Source organism: Episyrphus balteatus, chromosome 2 (genome assembly GCF_945859705.1).
Source record: "Episyrphus balteatus chromosome 2, idEpiBalt1.1, whole genome shotgun sequence".
Classification (NCBI taxonomy): Eukaryota; Metazoa; Arthropoda; class Insecta; order Diptera; family Syrphidae; genus Episyrphus; species Episyrphus balteatus.
In genome coordinates this window covers 84,099,039-84,115,493 of record NC_079135.1, presented here as the reverse complement: position 1 = coordinate 84,115,493, position 16,455 = coordinate 84,099,039, and the positions used below count along the sequence as shown (strand labels likewise).

At 33.6% G+C, this 16,455-nt stretch overlaps 1 protein-coding gene and 2 long non-coding RNA genes across 4 annotated transcripts; 1 reads left to right on the top strand and 2 right to left on the bottom strand.

Moving 5' to 3' along the window:
- Positions 1–228: 228 nt before the first annotated feature.
- Positions 229–11,368, bottom strand: LOC129908510 (DDB1- and CUL4-associated factor 7). 2 transcript variants are annotated; one of them, XM_055985060.1, is made up of 7 exons: positions 9,913–10,297; positions 9,572–9,764; positions 9,412–9,497; positions 3,682–3,869; positions 3,416–3,601; positions 3,167–3,348; positions 229–855 (listed from the first exon to the last, which is right to left on the bottom strand). In XM_055985060.1, the coding sequence occupies exons 1-7, from the start codon at positions 9,926–9,928 to the stop codon at positions 657–659; spliced, it is 1,050 nt and encodes a 349-aa protein (XP_055841035.1). In that variant the 5' UTR covers positions 9,929–10,297; the 3' UTR covers positions 229–656. The 2 variants fall into 2 exon arrangements, with proteins under 2 accessions (XP_055841035.1, XP_055841036.1); XM_055985061.1 differs by lacking the exon at positions 9,913–10,297 and adding an exon at positions 10,825–11,368 and having other exon boundaries at positions 230–855.
- A 1,262-nt stretch (positions 11,369–12,630) lies between these two features.
- Positions 12,631–13,925, top strand: LOC129911557 (uncharacterized). The gene is made up of 3 exons (XR_008771663.1): positions 12,631–12,930; positions 12,995–13,497; positions 13,546–13,925. It is a non-coding gene; the product is annotated as an uncharacterized LOC129911557 (long non-coding RNA).
- Positions 13,926–13,993: 68 nt separating this feature from the next.
- Positions 13,994–15,654, bottom strand: LOC129911556 (uncharacterized). The gene is made up of 5 exons (XR_008771662.1): positions 15,455–15,654; positions 15,083–15,399; positions 14,858–15,023; positions 14,393–14,795; positions 13,994–14,323 (listed from the first exon to the last, which is right to left on the bottom strand). It is a non-coding gene; the product is annotated as an uncharacterized LOC129911556 (long non-coding RNA).
- Positions 15,655–16,455: the final 801 nt, after the last annotated feature.

The following is a 16,455-nucleotide window of genomic DNA, read 5'->3' as shown; positions in this document are numbered from 1 at the left end:
CCTATTCTTTTGCTGTAGGTATTTTACAATTTTCAGAAAAATAAAATTTAAAAAAATCAATTTTTTATTAAATTTGTTTGTGAATATAAACTAAGATTTTTACGAATGTTAAAACCTAATACCTATAACAATAATGCTATGCTTTTTTCCCATAAATAAATATTTTTTTTTTTTTTTGCAATAATTATGACTTAAAACATACGATAACTATTTAATAGCAATATGTATTATACTTAAAATTAATGTTGTTAAATTAAAAATTATTATATTACCACTTTCTTCTACATCCCATCAAGAAGAAAGAAAAATAACAGATTCAACTCTAAAAAAAGTTGCATATTTATACTTAAACGTAAAATTAAAATAATTATACTCTCATTCTCGATGGTGTTTTTTTTTTGTTTTTTTTTGTTTTGATGTACACAGTCATTGTCATAATAATTACTTCTTTTTTTTTATAATTCTTTTCATAAACTAAAAATAAAATTTAAACTTATAAGGGATGAATAAATTACAAATCAAAGATGCTTTCATGAGTGTTTTATGTGCATTGTGATGGTGAAAGAGGAGAAGGGAAAAAGAACGTTTTTTTTTTGTATGGGATGTTTTATATGCGCGTATGTATTGTTGTTTTTTGTTTTGTTTATAAAATGGTTTTATACGCGTAATATTTCACACGCTTTGTTGTAACATATAGCAATCCAATCGGGTTGTGTTGCACCCCATTGGATTTGATTAACTTCTCCCTCAGCTGCAGTGTATGCTAAAATTGGATCCTCAATTGCACGTGGCATTTGCTGAATATCCCAAATCAGTGCTTGGTGATCATCACCGGCAGTGCATATGTGACAGGAACTGAAATTTTAAATTAGAAACATTGTTATTGGAAAATATTAATTAATTACAGTCCTTCGGACAAGATATTTTAGGATTGTTAAATTTATACTGTTTTCACATATTTATTAGTAGACATTTTATGTTAAAAGATTCATTCCCATCGTACGAAAAAAGTTTTTTTAATTTTTCTAATAGAAAACGATCCCCGGTGGACACAATACCATTTTTTAAATAGCTAAATGAATGAGACGATAAGGATAATGTTAAATGTTTATTTATTTTAGTTTAAAAAAAGAAAAGTGAGACTATTAATTTCAATGCATTTAACATTTGGTACTGCTTGTCACGTAAAGAATTTGTTTGATTTCATCCAAAACACTTTTTGTCAAAACAGTTTTCCATATCATCATCTACCGATTCTCATATCATACTTCATAAAAAAGCAATACTTTCTGAATATAATCAGCCTGTGTCTTTTATGTGCCGGTAAAAAGATTTGGCAACAGTGTTTCAATTTATAATGCATAGCATAATATAAAACTTTAGACTTCGCAACAGAATTTAGTATTGGGATCTCTTTGCTGACACACATTACTCCACGAAAGATTAAGCATACTTTGACAGTGATTAGTTTTTGAAATTAAGTATACAATCAAGCTTCGTATTGCGAGTAAGTTGTTGTTATGTGGTCGAAATACTTATTTCCTATCGCATAGACGAAAGAGTTCTTAGAAATAATTCGGTTCTGTGAAAAGATGATCTTAAGATTCCGAAATCCTTACGTGGCACAGTCTTTGAACACAACGTTTCGTTAAGTGTGACCCACTTGCGTGCACCATCTAGAAGAGGTTTCTTTCTATTTCGTCGTACATCTGGGGTGGAATCGAGAAATTGTTGTCTATATACTCTACATGACCAAGCTAACTCAGTCGCTGCACCTTTACTCGTTTGGTTAGGTAAGTGTCATTGTCCAACCCGTACACTTCATTATTGTATCTTCGTCTAAAATCACAATGCAGACCGTACCAAAAATTACAATAAGATTTGTTCTCTCAAAACAATCCAAAGAGTTCTTATCCGCCATTGTCAAAGTATATGCTTCTGCACCATACAGCAGGACTGGGTTTAATTTCAGCGCTGGTGTTGCTGTCTGCGTATATAGCAGAGCCTAGAAAGACAAACTCCTTTTCTACCTCGAAGTTCATGGTGATGTTCTATCCAATACGTCGGTATGGGATGTTTTTTGACGATAGTATTATATATTTGGTTTTGCCTTCACTGACACGTTTTTCAAACTTTAGCCGCTTCGATGCTCATATAAGCACCATTGATTAAACGTCGTGTTTTTTCTTATATGGAAATATCGTCGGCCTATGCAAGCGCGTGGCATCGCGTGACAGCGCGTTACCGATTCATTATCCATCGACATCCTTCACATGCAGAAAGGCTTAGGAGGGATACCAAAATTAAACATTAAAAAAACTGCGCTTAGAATTCTAGAAAAAAAAATGTGGAGGAAGTGGTTGAGTGCCAGTGTCTATCAACCAAATCAATTTGAAGGAATATAGCAGCTTTTTTACAATTTTATTAGTTTTGGTACTCCTCGTCCTCCTTACTTAGGACCTTTTAAAATGTGTAAGGTGTAAAGGTGGTAATTTTGTGTATTCATTTTCCGTTAATTGATTGATAAATTAAAAATGGCTTAATAACAGACTACAAAACTGCTTGATATCAATTTAAATACACATTAATTTTCTAAATAAAGTGTCCGAATTGTAAAGCACTTTTCCTTTAATTTTCAAACTGTATCGATTTAATAGAAAAATTGAATTTGTTTTGAAACGGAGCACAATTAATTATAGTTGTTACTTGTTTCCCGTAAACCGAACAAAGAAAGCGTTAACGCATAAAGCGAACAACGAATAACGAAGTGTCTCAGAACCGTGCACATTCAAAGCGGGTTTTAATTTATGGGTAACCAAGTTATTCAAAATTTGTTTATGAGAATTTTTTTTTTGTTTAACAAATGCCAATCGCCTAAGAAGGATTCTTTCTTATTTAATTCTTTTTTCACGATTGGTTCTACTGCGACATTGCCACCAATGAAGGAATTACATACATATATCAAAAAATATGTTCGTTGTTTAACGAATGATACGTTATTTAGCTAATGAATCATTGTTAAAATTGAAAGGGTTATCCAATATGATCCAAACTAAATACGATACAATTACCGCTCTGGCGATTGGAGAAGGCTTTTATCGATTTAGTTTGTTTTTGTTAAAAAAAATCTCAAATCCCAAGTAAAATTTACATTAATAAAACATACCTGTGCGGCGCCCACGCTATACCGTTTACGCACGCTCTATGATTGCTCAGTCTTGCAACAGGTGTACAAGGAACACGAACATCTAAAATAATAACTTCACACGAATCCATCGCTACAGTTGCTAAATAATTTGGATCCTGTTTATTCCAGGCTAATCTAAGTAAAGCCGTATGAGCTGGATCCTAAAACCACACAAAAAAAAACACATTGTATTTGAATTCAATTAGGAAAGTTATTTTATTTTTATACCTCATATATAATAGTTGAGTGTTCCAAGTGTCTTAAGTCGAACATACGCACTGAGCCATCAGCACCAACTGAAGCGAACATATCGCGGCCGCCACCCGCTCTTGAAAATGCAATATCGTACACTTCTTTGTCGTGAGCAATAAGTTGTGTTTTGACATGTCCAGCGACATAGACTCGTCCATGAGGCTTAAAATTTAATTAAATAAAATAATTTATTATTTTAATAGTTTACATTTATTTTTTTGATAAATAGATTAATAACTTACTTGTCCGGTTTCTAGTCCCCATATTGTGCAAGTTGTGTCGATTGATGATGTGCCAACGAGATTTGGATCTACTTCGTTCCAATCGAACGATGTTAATGGTGCACAGAAATCACTGTTTTTGTTGTTGTTTAGTACGCATTCTAGTCTTGTGTCAGGTTCTCCAGCACGCCAAACTCGCAGATAATCACCTGAATATTAATATTTTTGATAAAAACAACTTTTAATTCGAAGTGATCAGTTAACATTTGATACATGTTCTTAACGAATGCTCCAAAAAGTTAAGTAAATCGACGAAACAAAAGCTTATTAATGTTATCTGTGCAAACACTAACTTATTAACTAAAGATATTTAAATGATTCATATAGAACTTGCTGAAGACCAAAGAGATGGAATATTTTGAATTCATGATTATAAGCTATTTTTAAGTTTTAGTCTTTAATTTAAGATAATGGGTATTCATTCAATTTCCCAGCACCAATGTTTGAAAATGAATATATGTATTTGACTTTAGAGCTCCACTTTTTCAGTGCAAAATTGAGTTTAACCGTAAGAAAACTTTTAAAACATGTTTTTCAGTTATTTTTGATTCTAAGTTCAGTCATTGTGAATGCAATAAATTTATTGTTTCAATTTTGGATACACAAAGCAGATATTTCGGTGACACTACAGAAAACACCACTTAAAACTTAAATTCCACATTTGCAATCAATAAAAAGAATTCAAAAAAGTACATTCGCGGCCGAAATGTCAAATCAGCAAAACACAATGCTGATGCTGAACAAAATATGTTTTAGAGGAATCTCGCCACGTTGAAAGAGAGATCAGGGGCCGAATCGGCCAAGTTGTTATTTGATAGTTGACAGTCAAATTGCAATTTTTTGGTTGCTTTAAAGACCATAAAGCAATAGGGTTTTATGATTCTGAGATCACGAGTACAAGTGTTAATAACTTGAACAAAAAAAAAATTTATTCATCCTAAAGAAGGGTTCTTCAATTTAAGACAACCTCAAAATTTGTCAAGATCAGAATAATTGAGATATCGAGCTGTGTTTTATGGATTACAATGACATCTCCTACGGAACGAACAGAATTCAGGATTGGAATCGGCAAATGTAATTTTTGATAGCTGATAGTCGTCATTCCCAGGAGACTTAAGAATTACTGTAACGAAAATGCGATCACATCTGATAAGCGTTTGAGCTTCCAGAAGGATACTCAACATTAAATCGGTTGGTAATATTTCACTCCGACGTTACCTTTACCTCCAACAACATCGTTGAAACCTTTTCGGATAAAGCTGCCGGGGTCACAGAGACATCAAATCTTGGAGCATTATGGTAATATTGCACATTCGTGTGGTGCGGCTTAAGAATCTCTGTATTTGACGGTACGTCCGAAGTTGGGCTAATGGCTAATAATTTATTACGGTTGAATTGTTTCAGGAGATGAATACATTGGTATTTCATTTAAATATTATTTATAATTAAATTGATAAAACAAAGAGAGGCATGAAACATTACACCGCGGCGTAATGTCTCTGGACATCCGTCCCCCGAAGACCAGCGCACCAGTGTTTGAAAGACGCAATTGTCTCAGTTATCGATCTATTTTTTATTCTATCCAAGAAACTCAAATACGTTAACGGGTTAGTGCTCAGATATGACAATTCTACTGAAGTTTCGGACGAATGTATGCTTTATAAATTACGGCTAGATCAGAGAATATGAGTTCATTCCACAGAATGTGGTTTACTACACTCATACCGAGAATGGAAAGTTTCTGCGTTTCCTTGATACAAGTGTCACTCATTGATTGTGGTATAGGGGGAAGGTTCTGTTTTACCGATAATAAGCAGCATTGTGTTTTTGAAACATGAAATTCTACGCGATTTCTTATCCCCCATTGGCCAATGCTGTCGATATCAGAATTTAATAAGATAATCATGTTTTGCAGTTGAAGTTCCACATCTGAAAAACATGGGATTGAATTCTCAATCGAATATAAATAACTGAGGGTATTATCATCAGGTACAGACAGGAGACCATTAATAAAAATATGGAAGAGAGTCGGACAAAAAACGGAGCCCTGGAACATATCTTCGTTTATTTTGTGAGTTTAAGGCATACATCCATCCAATGCGACTTATATTCATCTATACCAAATGCATACATTGGTTTATGCCAAACTCTATCAAATACCTTTGAAATGTCAAGCGCAATAATCTTACCTTCTCCACATTTCGGTGAGATGATCTACCAGATCACCAGTGGACCTGTTGCTTCAAAAGCTACACTACCCGTCTTCAAAAAGCTTCATTCGTCGAAACACTTTTTTAATTGGAAATTAATGTGCGTTTTCTTAATCTTGGAAAGGAGGGACGTAAATGCATCCACCGATGTGCAGTTGGAGGGTGAAAAAGATTCGTCTTTTTAAGAGACAGGCTCTACAAAAATTCTGTTTTCTATCGATTCGGGAAGAAAGCTGACGCAGAGCTTTTGCCAGCCATTGATTCTTCTTGGTCAATTTCTTTCAACACTATTGCCACTGTACAAGTGCAAAAGAAGATTCATCCCATAGAAAATTGTACGCTTTCGTATATTTGAGGAATCATGACACCATAAGACAGAGTTGGCAGCAAGCTGCCGCGTGAGAAAATAAGCTTGATCAAAACAGCTAACAAAAGGAGTGTCATTGAAGACAAGCGTTGAAAACAAGAATGGAATAGTAGTAATTTTTGCCACGCAAAAAATTTTTTTTTTTTTTGCGTTTTACTTAGCAGGTTTGGCTTTGTAACAACGGAAGTCCACTTCTGCATGCTCTTTCAGTTTAATAGTTTCAACCCTATTTGTGCTAAAGCGTATAATTGCGAAAAGAATTAAATTTGTGATCATAAAATAAGCGCTGGAGTTTACGTCACTACCGAAAAACCATAGTGTCAAAGTTGCTGAAGATATCATTGAGATTTGAGATCGTCCCAGTTAGCTTTCTGGTATTGCCAAACAGTTCTCTTTGTTTTGTTCTTCAATTGGAATAATATGACATGAGAAAGTAGCAGATTTAGTACAAATTAATGGTCCAAATCCATAATATTCGCTACTTTAATCCATATAAATTTAAACTGCTCTTTGAAGACGTGTTTAAATTTATAAATCCATAATGATATATTCATTTTCAAAGTATTCAGTTGTTTTTTTTCAAGTATTTTGAAAAAGGAAAGATAATAAAGTAAATGCTAATTATAAAAAAATTATTGAATAATCACATAATTTATTTTGAGTGAATAATAAGAACAAAAAATGAAATCCTTGAATAATAGGGGAAGTGGGGGCAAGACCGCCCACTTAGTGTTTGACTGTCTTAAAAACCAACAAAAAACATCTTTTAAATAGAATAAAGTTTTTATTCATTAAGTTTAATGTTTTTTGCGAAAACTGTCATTATTATAAAAAAAAAAATAAAAAATACTGAACTTACGTTTTGAAAAAACATCAAACAAAAAACCGTCTTGCCCTCACATGGGGGTAAGACCGCAATATCAAATTTTGTTGGTAAAAAGACCGTTTCTATTGTTTTAAATGCAGCCTATTTGTAATAATAACACAATTATGGTATATTTTCATTAGTTCTCACTCCAGCACAAGCTTTGTGGTACCAATTGGTACACATTTTGCACTTAATCCAACAATACTTTGGATTGGATCTAGAAAACAGTTGCAGATAGAAGGTACAAATACAATCTGCAAATTCCTCTTCATCAGAATCATCAATTACAGTATTGTTTGTCGCCTGTTGCTTAGTTTTTTGGAAGATTTTACGGTGAACTTCTTTTTTCACTTTGTTTAAGCTACCAGAGCTTCCAATTTCGCCCGTGGGCGGTCTTGCCTCAGTCATATCATATTTGATGTTCTGTATTATTTTTTTTTTTAATTTATCTTTATGACTCCTTCTTGCACAGAAAATGCTTTTTAATATGCACTTTCTATTATAAAAAAAGGAAAAGTTAAAAATTTTAATTATTTCAGTGTCAAAAATACAACTGACTTTTCACATGAACGATAACAATTTGATGAAAAATCACAAAATTTACCGTAACTCTTCGGGGTCTTAAACGAAATTGCTAAAACTTACAGACGTGATCGATCGTACCAAAGGGCACCTATTTTTTATTGCAAGTGTTGCCAATTTTACTTTTTTCATACAACATAGTACGAAAACCGTCTTGCCCCCACTTCCCCTATAGTCGTAACAGTATATTAATCCGGGACAGATATAACGAACAAGGCCAGTGTGTTCAGCTGGACCATTAACTCCGAATGAGTCGGATCGTCAACAAGCTGAGTAACTCAGCAAAGATCTCGGCAAACCTTCCTTCGTCTGTTGTCTGGTCAACGAAACCAGGAAGAATTGTGTGCATTAAAATCACCCGATCACGATTTCAGTGCTAGGATAAACGGAAGCAATTTTTAGAATGCATTCGGACAGAGCATCAAGTTCGTTAGAAATTGATTTACTGTTTAGATTGGGGCTGAGAATTTGGTTAAAAAAAATCTTTTAAGACTGTCAGTAAGGTTTCCGATAAAACCCTACTTAATTATAACTTCATCATTGAGACTGAATTAAATTTGTCTGTGGACTATTTATTTAGCTTAATACAAGCATAGAAACTTACAACTATTTTTTACAAAAAAAAAAAACTTAAAACTAGATGATAAAAATACTTAAGAACTAAATTAATTTTAGGGAAGATAAATTAGGGAGGTTCTGGGGTTAAGAAAATATTGTAGAGAGAGGTTTTTAGAGAATGTTTGGAGTGGTGGAAATCAAAAGAGTTATCCACGCTATTAGTGGTACGTAGCATGCGATTCATTGGTTCGTTACATCCATAATTTGTACGGTGATAGTCAAGAACAAAAAGAGAAACAGATCTTAGATTTCTCGGGTTAGTATAGAGGGAGATTTTTTGCAAAAGAGCAGGGCAATTGATATTACCAGTTAAAAGTTGATGGATGAAAACAATGTCAGCAACTTTACGGCGTATATCAAGGGGTTGTAAATCTATGAGTTTTAAACGATCAACATAAGGTGGGAGGTTAAATCTATCAGGCCAGGGAAGACCACGCAGAGCAAATCGAAGAAATCTACGTTGGACGGCTTCTATACGAAGTGAATAAGATGTATAAAATGGGGACCACACCTGGCTAGCATATTCGAGAAGAGGTCTGACAAATGTTAGATAAAGGGTTTTTGTGACATAGGGGTCGGAGAATTCTTTGGACCAACGTTTAACAAAACCAAGTGCGGAGTTTGCTCTATTTATCGAGTTAGTGATGTGGGATCTGAAATTAAGTTCCTTATCACATATTACTCCGAGATCTCGCAAAGAGTCCACTTGTGTGACCGGCTCATTATTAATGAAGTAGGTACGAGGGAGAAGTGATGAGCGTTTACGTGAATACGTTATTGCTTGACTAACTAACTAAAAATGATCACAACTTCTATATGCACTTACTGTCTAAAAAATGCAAAACAAAATTATATTTCTTAAACTTTTCATTGAACTCTCTTTGCACAAGGTTTTTCTATTAATAACCTTCATAAAAAAAAGTAGGAGCATTTCAATATAACTCTTATTATAAACAGCTACTCTACGAGTATGTGTATGTTTCTTTTTTGTTTGATAAAAAGTTAATGTTACATTTGGAAATGTTTTTTTTTTTATTATTGCTCACCACTAGTTGCTAGCAAGTCCGGATATATGCCTTTCGAATCCGGTATCCACATAATTTTTGTCGTTGGATATGGATGATCGAAGGTGCTAAAGTAAAATAAAAAAAAAAAAACCAAAACAATGAAGTAAAGTCAAGTCAAGTGCTTAAGAGTTACACTTACCTTTTAGGACTAAATTCGCTTGTCTCTTCATCTAAACTAATTATTTGGACTTTATTGTTATATTCTTCAATGAAACTGCCGAGTGCAAGGCGAAATCTTTTATCTGGACGAACACTCCAGTTCATTGAGTAAAGAGGCCATGGTGCCAAATATTTGTAGATTTCTTTACGTTTACCAGCGGTGGATGACATAACTGCAAATTGAAATTGAAATAAAAACAATATAATTCAACATTCACATTTTGCTTCGAATTCGAATCTTAAAGAACTATCAACTACGTTTTAAAGTAGCATAAAAAAAGCTGATTGCAAAGCAAAAAAAAAAAAAATATGACAACTAACTGCTCTGCACTCCCATTTTATGTCCCTTGTCCTAGCGAGAAAAAAAATATAGTTTTTTTTTTCTAGTCTTTGGGAGTTTTGTCAGCCAATTGCGCGTTCGTAGATGAAAATAACTTTTGTTGGTTTTGATATCTTTTGTGAGTATTTGAGACAAAAATATTGAGTATTTCTTTCGTATTAGATTGCAGTTGCAGTTGTTGAGGTTGTTTTCTTTTCTAATTGCGTTTTGCAACTTAGATCATCATCGTTTTTTTCAAGAAACGAAATGAAAGAAAAAAAAAATGACGCATTTGAGAAATTCTCCCCAAAACAGCCCCGTGCTTCGTGCTCCTTCTGCTTCGGTGTCCCAAACGCCAAATGAAACTTCACACAAATGTCAAAATATGCGGTCAATAGGGGGGTTCACATTAACCAACTTACCGGACAGACCGATTGTCATTTGGCCTGATGGCCGTTTTATATTTTTCGTTCACACTCATCAGATAATTTTTATCAAAACCCATTTTTCAGCTTATTTTTAATGTATCTTTACCCTATTCTGCTCTAAAATTAGAGAGAATGGATTATCACTGTCTGCCGGACAGACATGTCGTTTAATCGACTAACATGTCCGTCCGACCACCAAAAAATCAAAATTTTTTGAAAACCATCCGGCAAACCGGACAGGCTGTCGGATGGGTGTTCACATTATCAAAGCAACATCAGATCAGACCAAATGGCGGCTGGTCTGTCCGGTAAGTTGGTCAATGTGAACCCCCCTAATGGCATTGGAGCCGTCAAAAGCAGAATCAGCAGCTAACGGGGCATCGAGAGTCGAGAGGAGGAGACGACAAGAAAAGCAACAAAAAAAAAAAAAAAAACATAGAACTTTATCTACATTTTACCCTAACCCTATAATGGAATGGGGCTTACCTTTGATTCGATTGGTTTTCTTTCTTTTTTTGTTAAGAAATAAAAAAAAGTTTGTTGGAACAAACTTAATATAAATTAAAAACCAGAAAAAGAACAAAAAAATAAAATTCAAACAAACAAAAATAAATAAAAAAAAAACTAAGGAAAATTTTCTTCTTCTTTATTTATAGTCTTTTTGGTTGGCTTTCACATCATTTTTCTGCTTTTGAATTCCAAATTTAGTTTGCGAATTCGAGGAGATACACGATTTTTCTTTCTATTTTTTTTTACTGTCGGTCGGTAACTTTTTTTTTTTTCTTGTTGTTTTGAAGAGAAGAGAAAAATATGCACACGCGGAGCAGACTTTTTTGCACTTGGATATCTCTGTTGGATTGGTTTTTTTGTAGAAAAATAAAAAAAGAAATACACTTTTTTCAGACTTATAAGTTTATTGTTCTATTTTTTTCTTTTGATATTTTGTTAAAAATTCTTTTTTTTTTGGTTTTTGCGAAAACGAAACGACGACGGCGACGACGAGGCCACACAAAAAAATGTATATAACAACGCGCTATTTTGACAGTTCTTGTCTGGAATTAAATGTCAAAAATTATTGTGAATAGGCCTGAAAAGGGGTGGGTTTGGAAAATAAAAATGTGTATTTTCTGGCAATGATGTGTGAGTAGAAATGGAACTGTTTGAGTATTTTAGGCCCATTTGCTCATACGGATCATAAGTTTAGATCTTAGCTAGGTCGAACATAGCACTTCTGTTTTACTTAGTTTATTCCAAGTTGCTAAAAAATATTTATGTTAATCCTAGCAATGATTTACTTTCATGCGAGAAATCGCTGAGAGCTTCAAATCAAATTGTCAAATCGACACAAACGTCAGTTAATTTAAATTGTTTTTGAACAATTTACGGAAAATAATTCAAGAAATTTTGTTATTCTGTCTATGTTTATTGAAGAAAAAATGAATATTAGCGAAAGCGGTAAAATAAATGGTGTTTAATTCAATAAAAAACAAATTATTAATTTGAAAGATTTATTTTTGTGTATGTATTTGTGTGTCATTGTGTTTGTTTGTATTGTGTGTGAAAATTTTGACAGCAAAATGTTAAAAAATGTATACGAATTTGTGCGGCAAATTGTACCATCTGCTACTAGTTAACACGTATAAAGTAAGTAAACAGTTCTTAAACTTATAATTATTGTTCACTTTACACCCAAAATCATTTTTAAGGGGTGTTTTTTTCTTTTTTCGCAGTTAAAATTGCTTAAGAAGAACATAAAACCCTTATACTATGTTTCCACCTACGCTAAATCCGAGATTTAGCTAAGTAGATTTAGAATAAATCTCGAGATTTATTTTAAATCTACTTCGCTAAATCTCAGATTTGGGTTCAGCTACCCTAAATCTAAGATTTTCACCTACTTTCAATCCGAGATTTAGAATAAAACTCGAGATTTGTGCTAAATCTACTTAGCTAAATCTCGGATTTAGCGTAGGTGGAAACGTAGTATTATGATCTACTATTTCCTCATCCTAAATAATGTTAATCTTATACTATGTTTCCACCTACGCTAAATCCGAGATTTAGCTTAGTAGATTTAGAATAAATCTCGAGATTTATTTTAAATCTACTTCGCTAAATCTCAGATTTGGGTTCAGCTACCCTAAATCTAAGATTTTCACCTACTTTCAATCCGAGATTTAGAATAAAACTCGAGATTTGTGCTAAATCTACTTAGCTAAATCTCGGATTTAGCGTAGGTGGAAACGTAGTATTATGATCTACTATTTCCTCATCCTAAATAATGTTAATCTTACAGGCCTATTCTGGACAACCTCACTGATGCCTCACAAGTCACAATAACCTCATAACTCGAGTTGAACTCGATTTTGTGACTTTTTCGTATTCTGGCGAAAACCTCACAGTCACAAGAACCTCATAAGGTGAGGTGAGTTTTGTTTTGTGAGGTTTTTCGTATTCTGGCGTACCCTCACAAGTTGTGAGCCTCATAAAAATTGTTAAAATTGTGATCTCCTCCAGAGCAGGTCACAACTCACAAATTACTAGAGTTTTGATATTTTTTATTTCCATAAATATTTTGGGAACAATTTTAAGGTTTTTTTAATTTGTGATTTAACAAAAATAGAATTAGAACTTGTTTTGTTGCATCTTATTGCAGAAAAAAAATAAAAATCAATAACCAATTCCAAGAAGACACCCCAAAGCAATGTATCCCAAAACGACTTCCATTGGATGTTGGTTGCATCTGGAGATAGTTTCTCAAAGTCGTCGAATTATATTTGCGACATGGCTTTTGCATCGGCGTTACTTTGGACGACGATCAAAGCATAATGACTTTATGCTTGAAACCGAAAGAGAGCTGGAGTAGCTCAAGGGGTGGCCATATCATTCATTACCTCACCATATCATTCATTACAAAACCAAGTTCAAGGAGGCACAGCAAACGAGCTATGTTCGAACCATAGGATTTCTTTGCATACAAAGAATCAAAGATGAACTCAAAAGCGCAAATTTTTGCTTCGATCCAGTTAAATACCTAACCATAACAAAGCATAACAACAAACGTATCAGCACCTAATATGTATCAATAAAAATAACCAGAGTCTAACGAAGTCCGTAAACCATGTTTCTAGCTACATTGGAAATATTTAAATACCATAGGTAATCTTTTATTTATCATTTTTAAGATATATTTTTAATTTTTTTCAGTATCACACAATAAAATCAGCCTCCAGTTGAGAACAAGAAAAAAATAATTTCAGTTCACGATAAGCCTGGCTCTGTAAAAAAGAAAGCCGCAGTCAGTTCAAACAACAACGGGCAAATCGCAATCATCAGCGAATCAAGCAAATTGTGTTCCATCAGAAGCAGCAATAACGAATTCAACCCCAGCTGGAACAACATCGACAAAAGCAACAAGATGCCAATGCCAAAGCATAAACGAATGCACCCAATGCAAAAAATATCACAAGTTCCAGAAGTCGTTGAGAGTTCACTTGTTTTACCTAGCACTATTTTAAAAAATAAAATTTAATTGATATTTGATATAAAAAGATCTTTACAGGAATAAATTTAACAAACTAAAAGAATTTGTATAAAATTTTTTTAATTTTTTTATTATTAATATTATTTTCAGTAAAATGATTTGATTATAATTATACATGTACTAACGTACATCTAAAAATAAAATGTAATTAGTATTCAACAAAAATCAAAAGTTTGTCGTGTTTTTGTCAGATACATGGGTTTGTGCCATCTATTCATGTAAGGGAGACGGACATTTGTCATGCCAACAAAAGTCAGCTACCATCTGGTGCACGTGTTGCTTCCTCCGTTACCGATGGGAACGCACTGAGTGTTTTGTTGTTGTCTTACTTCATAGAAGGTGGAATAAATAATGCAACAACATATTAACTGTCCAATCGCGATATACCTAATCTGGTGGCATTTCGAAAATAGGTATACGCATCAAAAAAAGTATTCAGTTCTGTAACGTGTAAAGCAAAACCCAATTAGCTTATATTCAGTTAAACGAAAATATCAATGCAATACCCACCGGCTAGAATATAAATATATTTGACAAACAGCATCAGTTTTCATGATGTCAAATTCGGATCCACCCATCGAATTCTAAGTCCAAATCTGCGAAGTAAATTGCAACACAGTCCGTCTGTATCTTTTCGCCCATTTTTTACTCGCGCATTTTAAATTCTCAAACTTTTAATTAGATGCTCAAGCCATTGCACATAAGCACATTCAATGCTAGAGCATCCCACCAGCAGTCAATGAAGTTTTGCAACAAAAGTAGGTGCGAACTGCGAATATGATTTCTGTAAATTGGACTGGTTATAGTGGTTATGTTGTGCTGATGGAGTGAATAAATTTATGGTCAACCGACTGAGATCCACCGGTCAAATGTGTAGCACTTGCGTACATGGAAACGTTGAATGCAACGCAACCTATACAGAAGATTGAATCATAACTTTTTAAAAGAAATATCCCACAAAACAATAAATTTTACTTGTTGACAATTGTAAAAAATTCAGAAAGAAATGCTGCTGTCATCACAGGTTGATAATGAATAAAAGTTCCATAATTCCAACTTCATCGTCATTGTTTTCCTCCAGCATTGCTCATCGCCCAACAAATCTTTCACAAATACAGTTGTCACCCACTCGTGATTGACTCTGAAGTGAAAATATGAAAATTAAAAATAGTTTAAAAAATGGAAACGGACTGCTTTTACCGGTTTATTATCTGAATGGCTTCCATTACTTGCACCTTCGTCATCGGATATCATACTTTTGGCTGGGAGGAGGCAATTGGTATCAACGACAAATGGAACTTTTATTGAACATCGTACTCTATGTGCTGCATGGGCTTTAGGTGGTTGTTTTCCTGGCGTTTCTTTGGATCTACATTATTATTGTTTGAGGGATGGAGTCGGTTTATGTAGAACATGCTGAGGAGCACTCTCATCGCCGACCATAGGATATTGTTGACTTCATCTGTGTTTACTGGATAGTGACGGATTCCTTCGGGTTATTCATGTCGCTTCTTTTTCTAGAATATTTTATTTGATTAGAAAATATGAGTAGACAATAATATATATTTTTACCTTGTTTTTAATTGTTTTTATTTTTATAATTCGAAGAATCCAAGTATTTACTTTGTGCGTATTGTATGTTCTTGTTTTTTTTTTTTTAATCTTGTCAAAACAAATCAGCTGTCAGAGTGAGAACTCACCTCTTCTGTGGTGAGTCTACTGTGAGGTTTCTTATGAGGTTTTTTGCAGAATACGGAATTGTGAGAACCTCATAAGAAACCTCACAAAAATAACCTCACAAAAAATTGTGACTTGTGAGCATCACAACTCCAGAATAGCCCTGTTAGTCAGATTTAGGGGTTACTTTTAAGTTCGTGCAAACCGGTATGTGAAACTTAGGCCTTTATGATTTACTTAAATATTTAAGATTCGTTTCAGCAAATGGGCCTTAAACACAAAATAGATTTGTTTGAGTACTTTGTGGCTTGAATAAAGTCTTAAGCCTGGTACGCTGCTCGCGCTAAATTTTAGCTCCCATACAAATTATCGAAAAATTTTAGCCGAGCTAAAATGAGTCCCATACATATTATCGATAACTTGTATGGGAATTTTATCTTGGCTAAAATTTAGCGCGAGCAGCGTACCAGGCTTTAAGGCTTAACTTCATTCACCACTTTTTGAAAAAGTACAAAAGTGAAAATATTTTTTTTCTCGCAAGCGCAATTTTTTTGTAAAAGAGAGTTAACAAAAGACTATACAAATTGTTTTTAAGACCAAAAGTTAGCTTTTTGAATCTTCGTTTAATTTTCTTTAACAGTATTTAAACAACTTATTAGAAGTTGTTAAACAAGTCCGAACTTCTATAAGCAGTTAAATTCTGAAGCAAGCTCAATATAAGCTGTATAAAAGGTAGAACCTGGAAGATTTCAATTTACAGAAGCTGTTGTGCTAGTTGGGATGCCATATTTGACATTTTAAATTTCAAAGAAAAAAACAAACACAAACACAAAAAAAACTGAATTGAGTAGAAGCGATTTGACCTCTGTTCCATTCGATTTCAGAATGTCAATGTT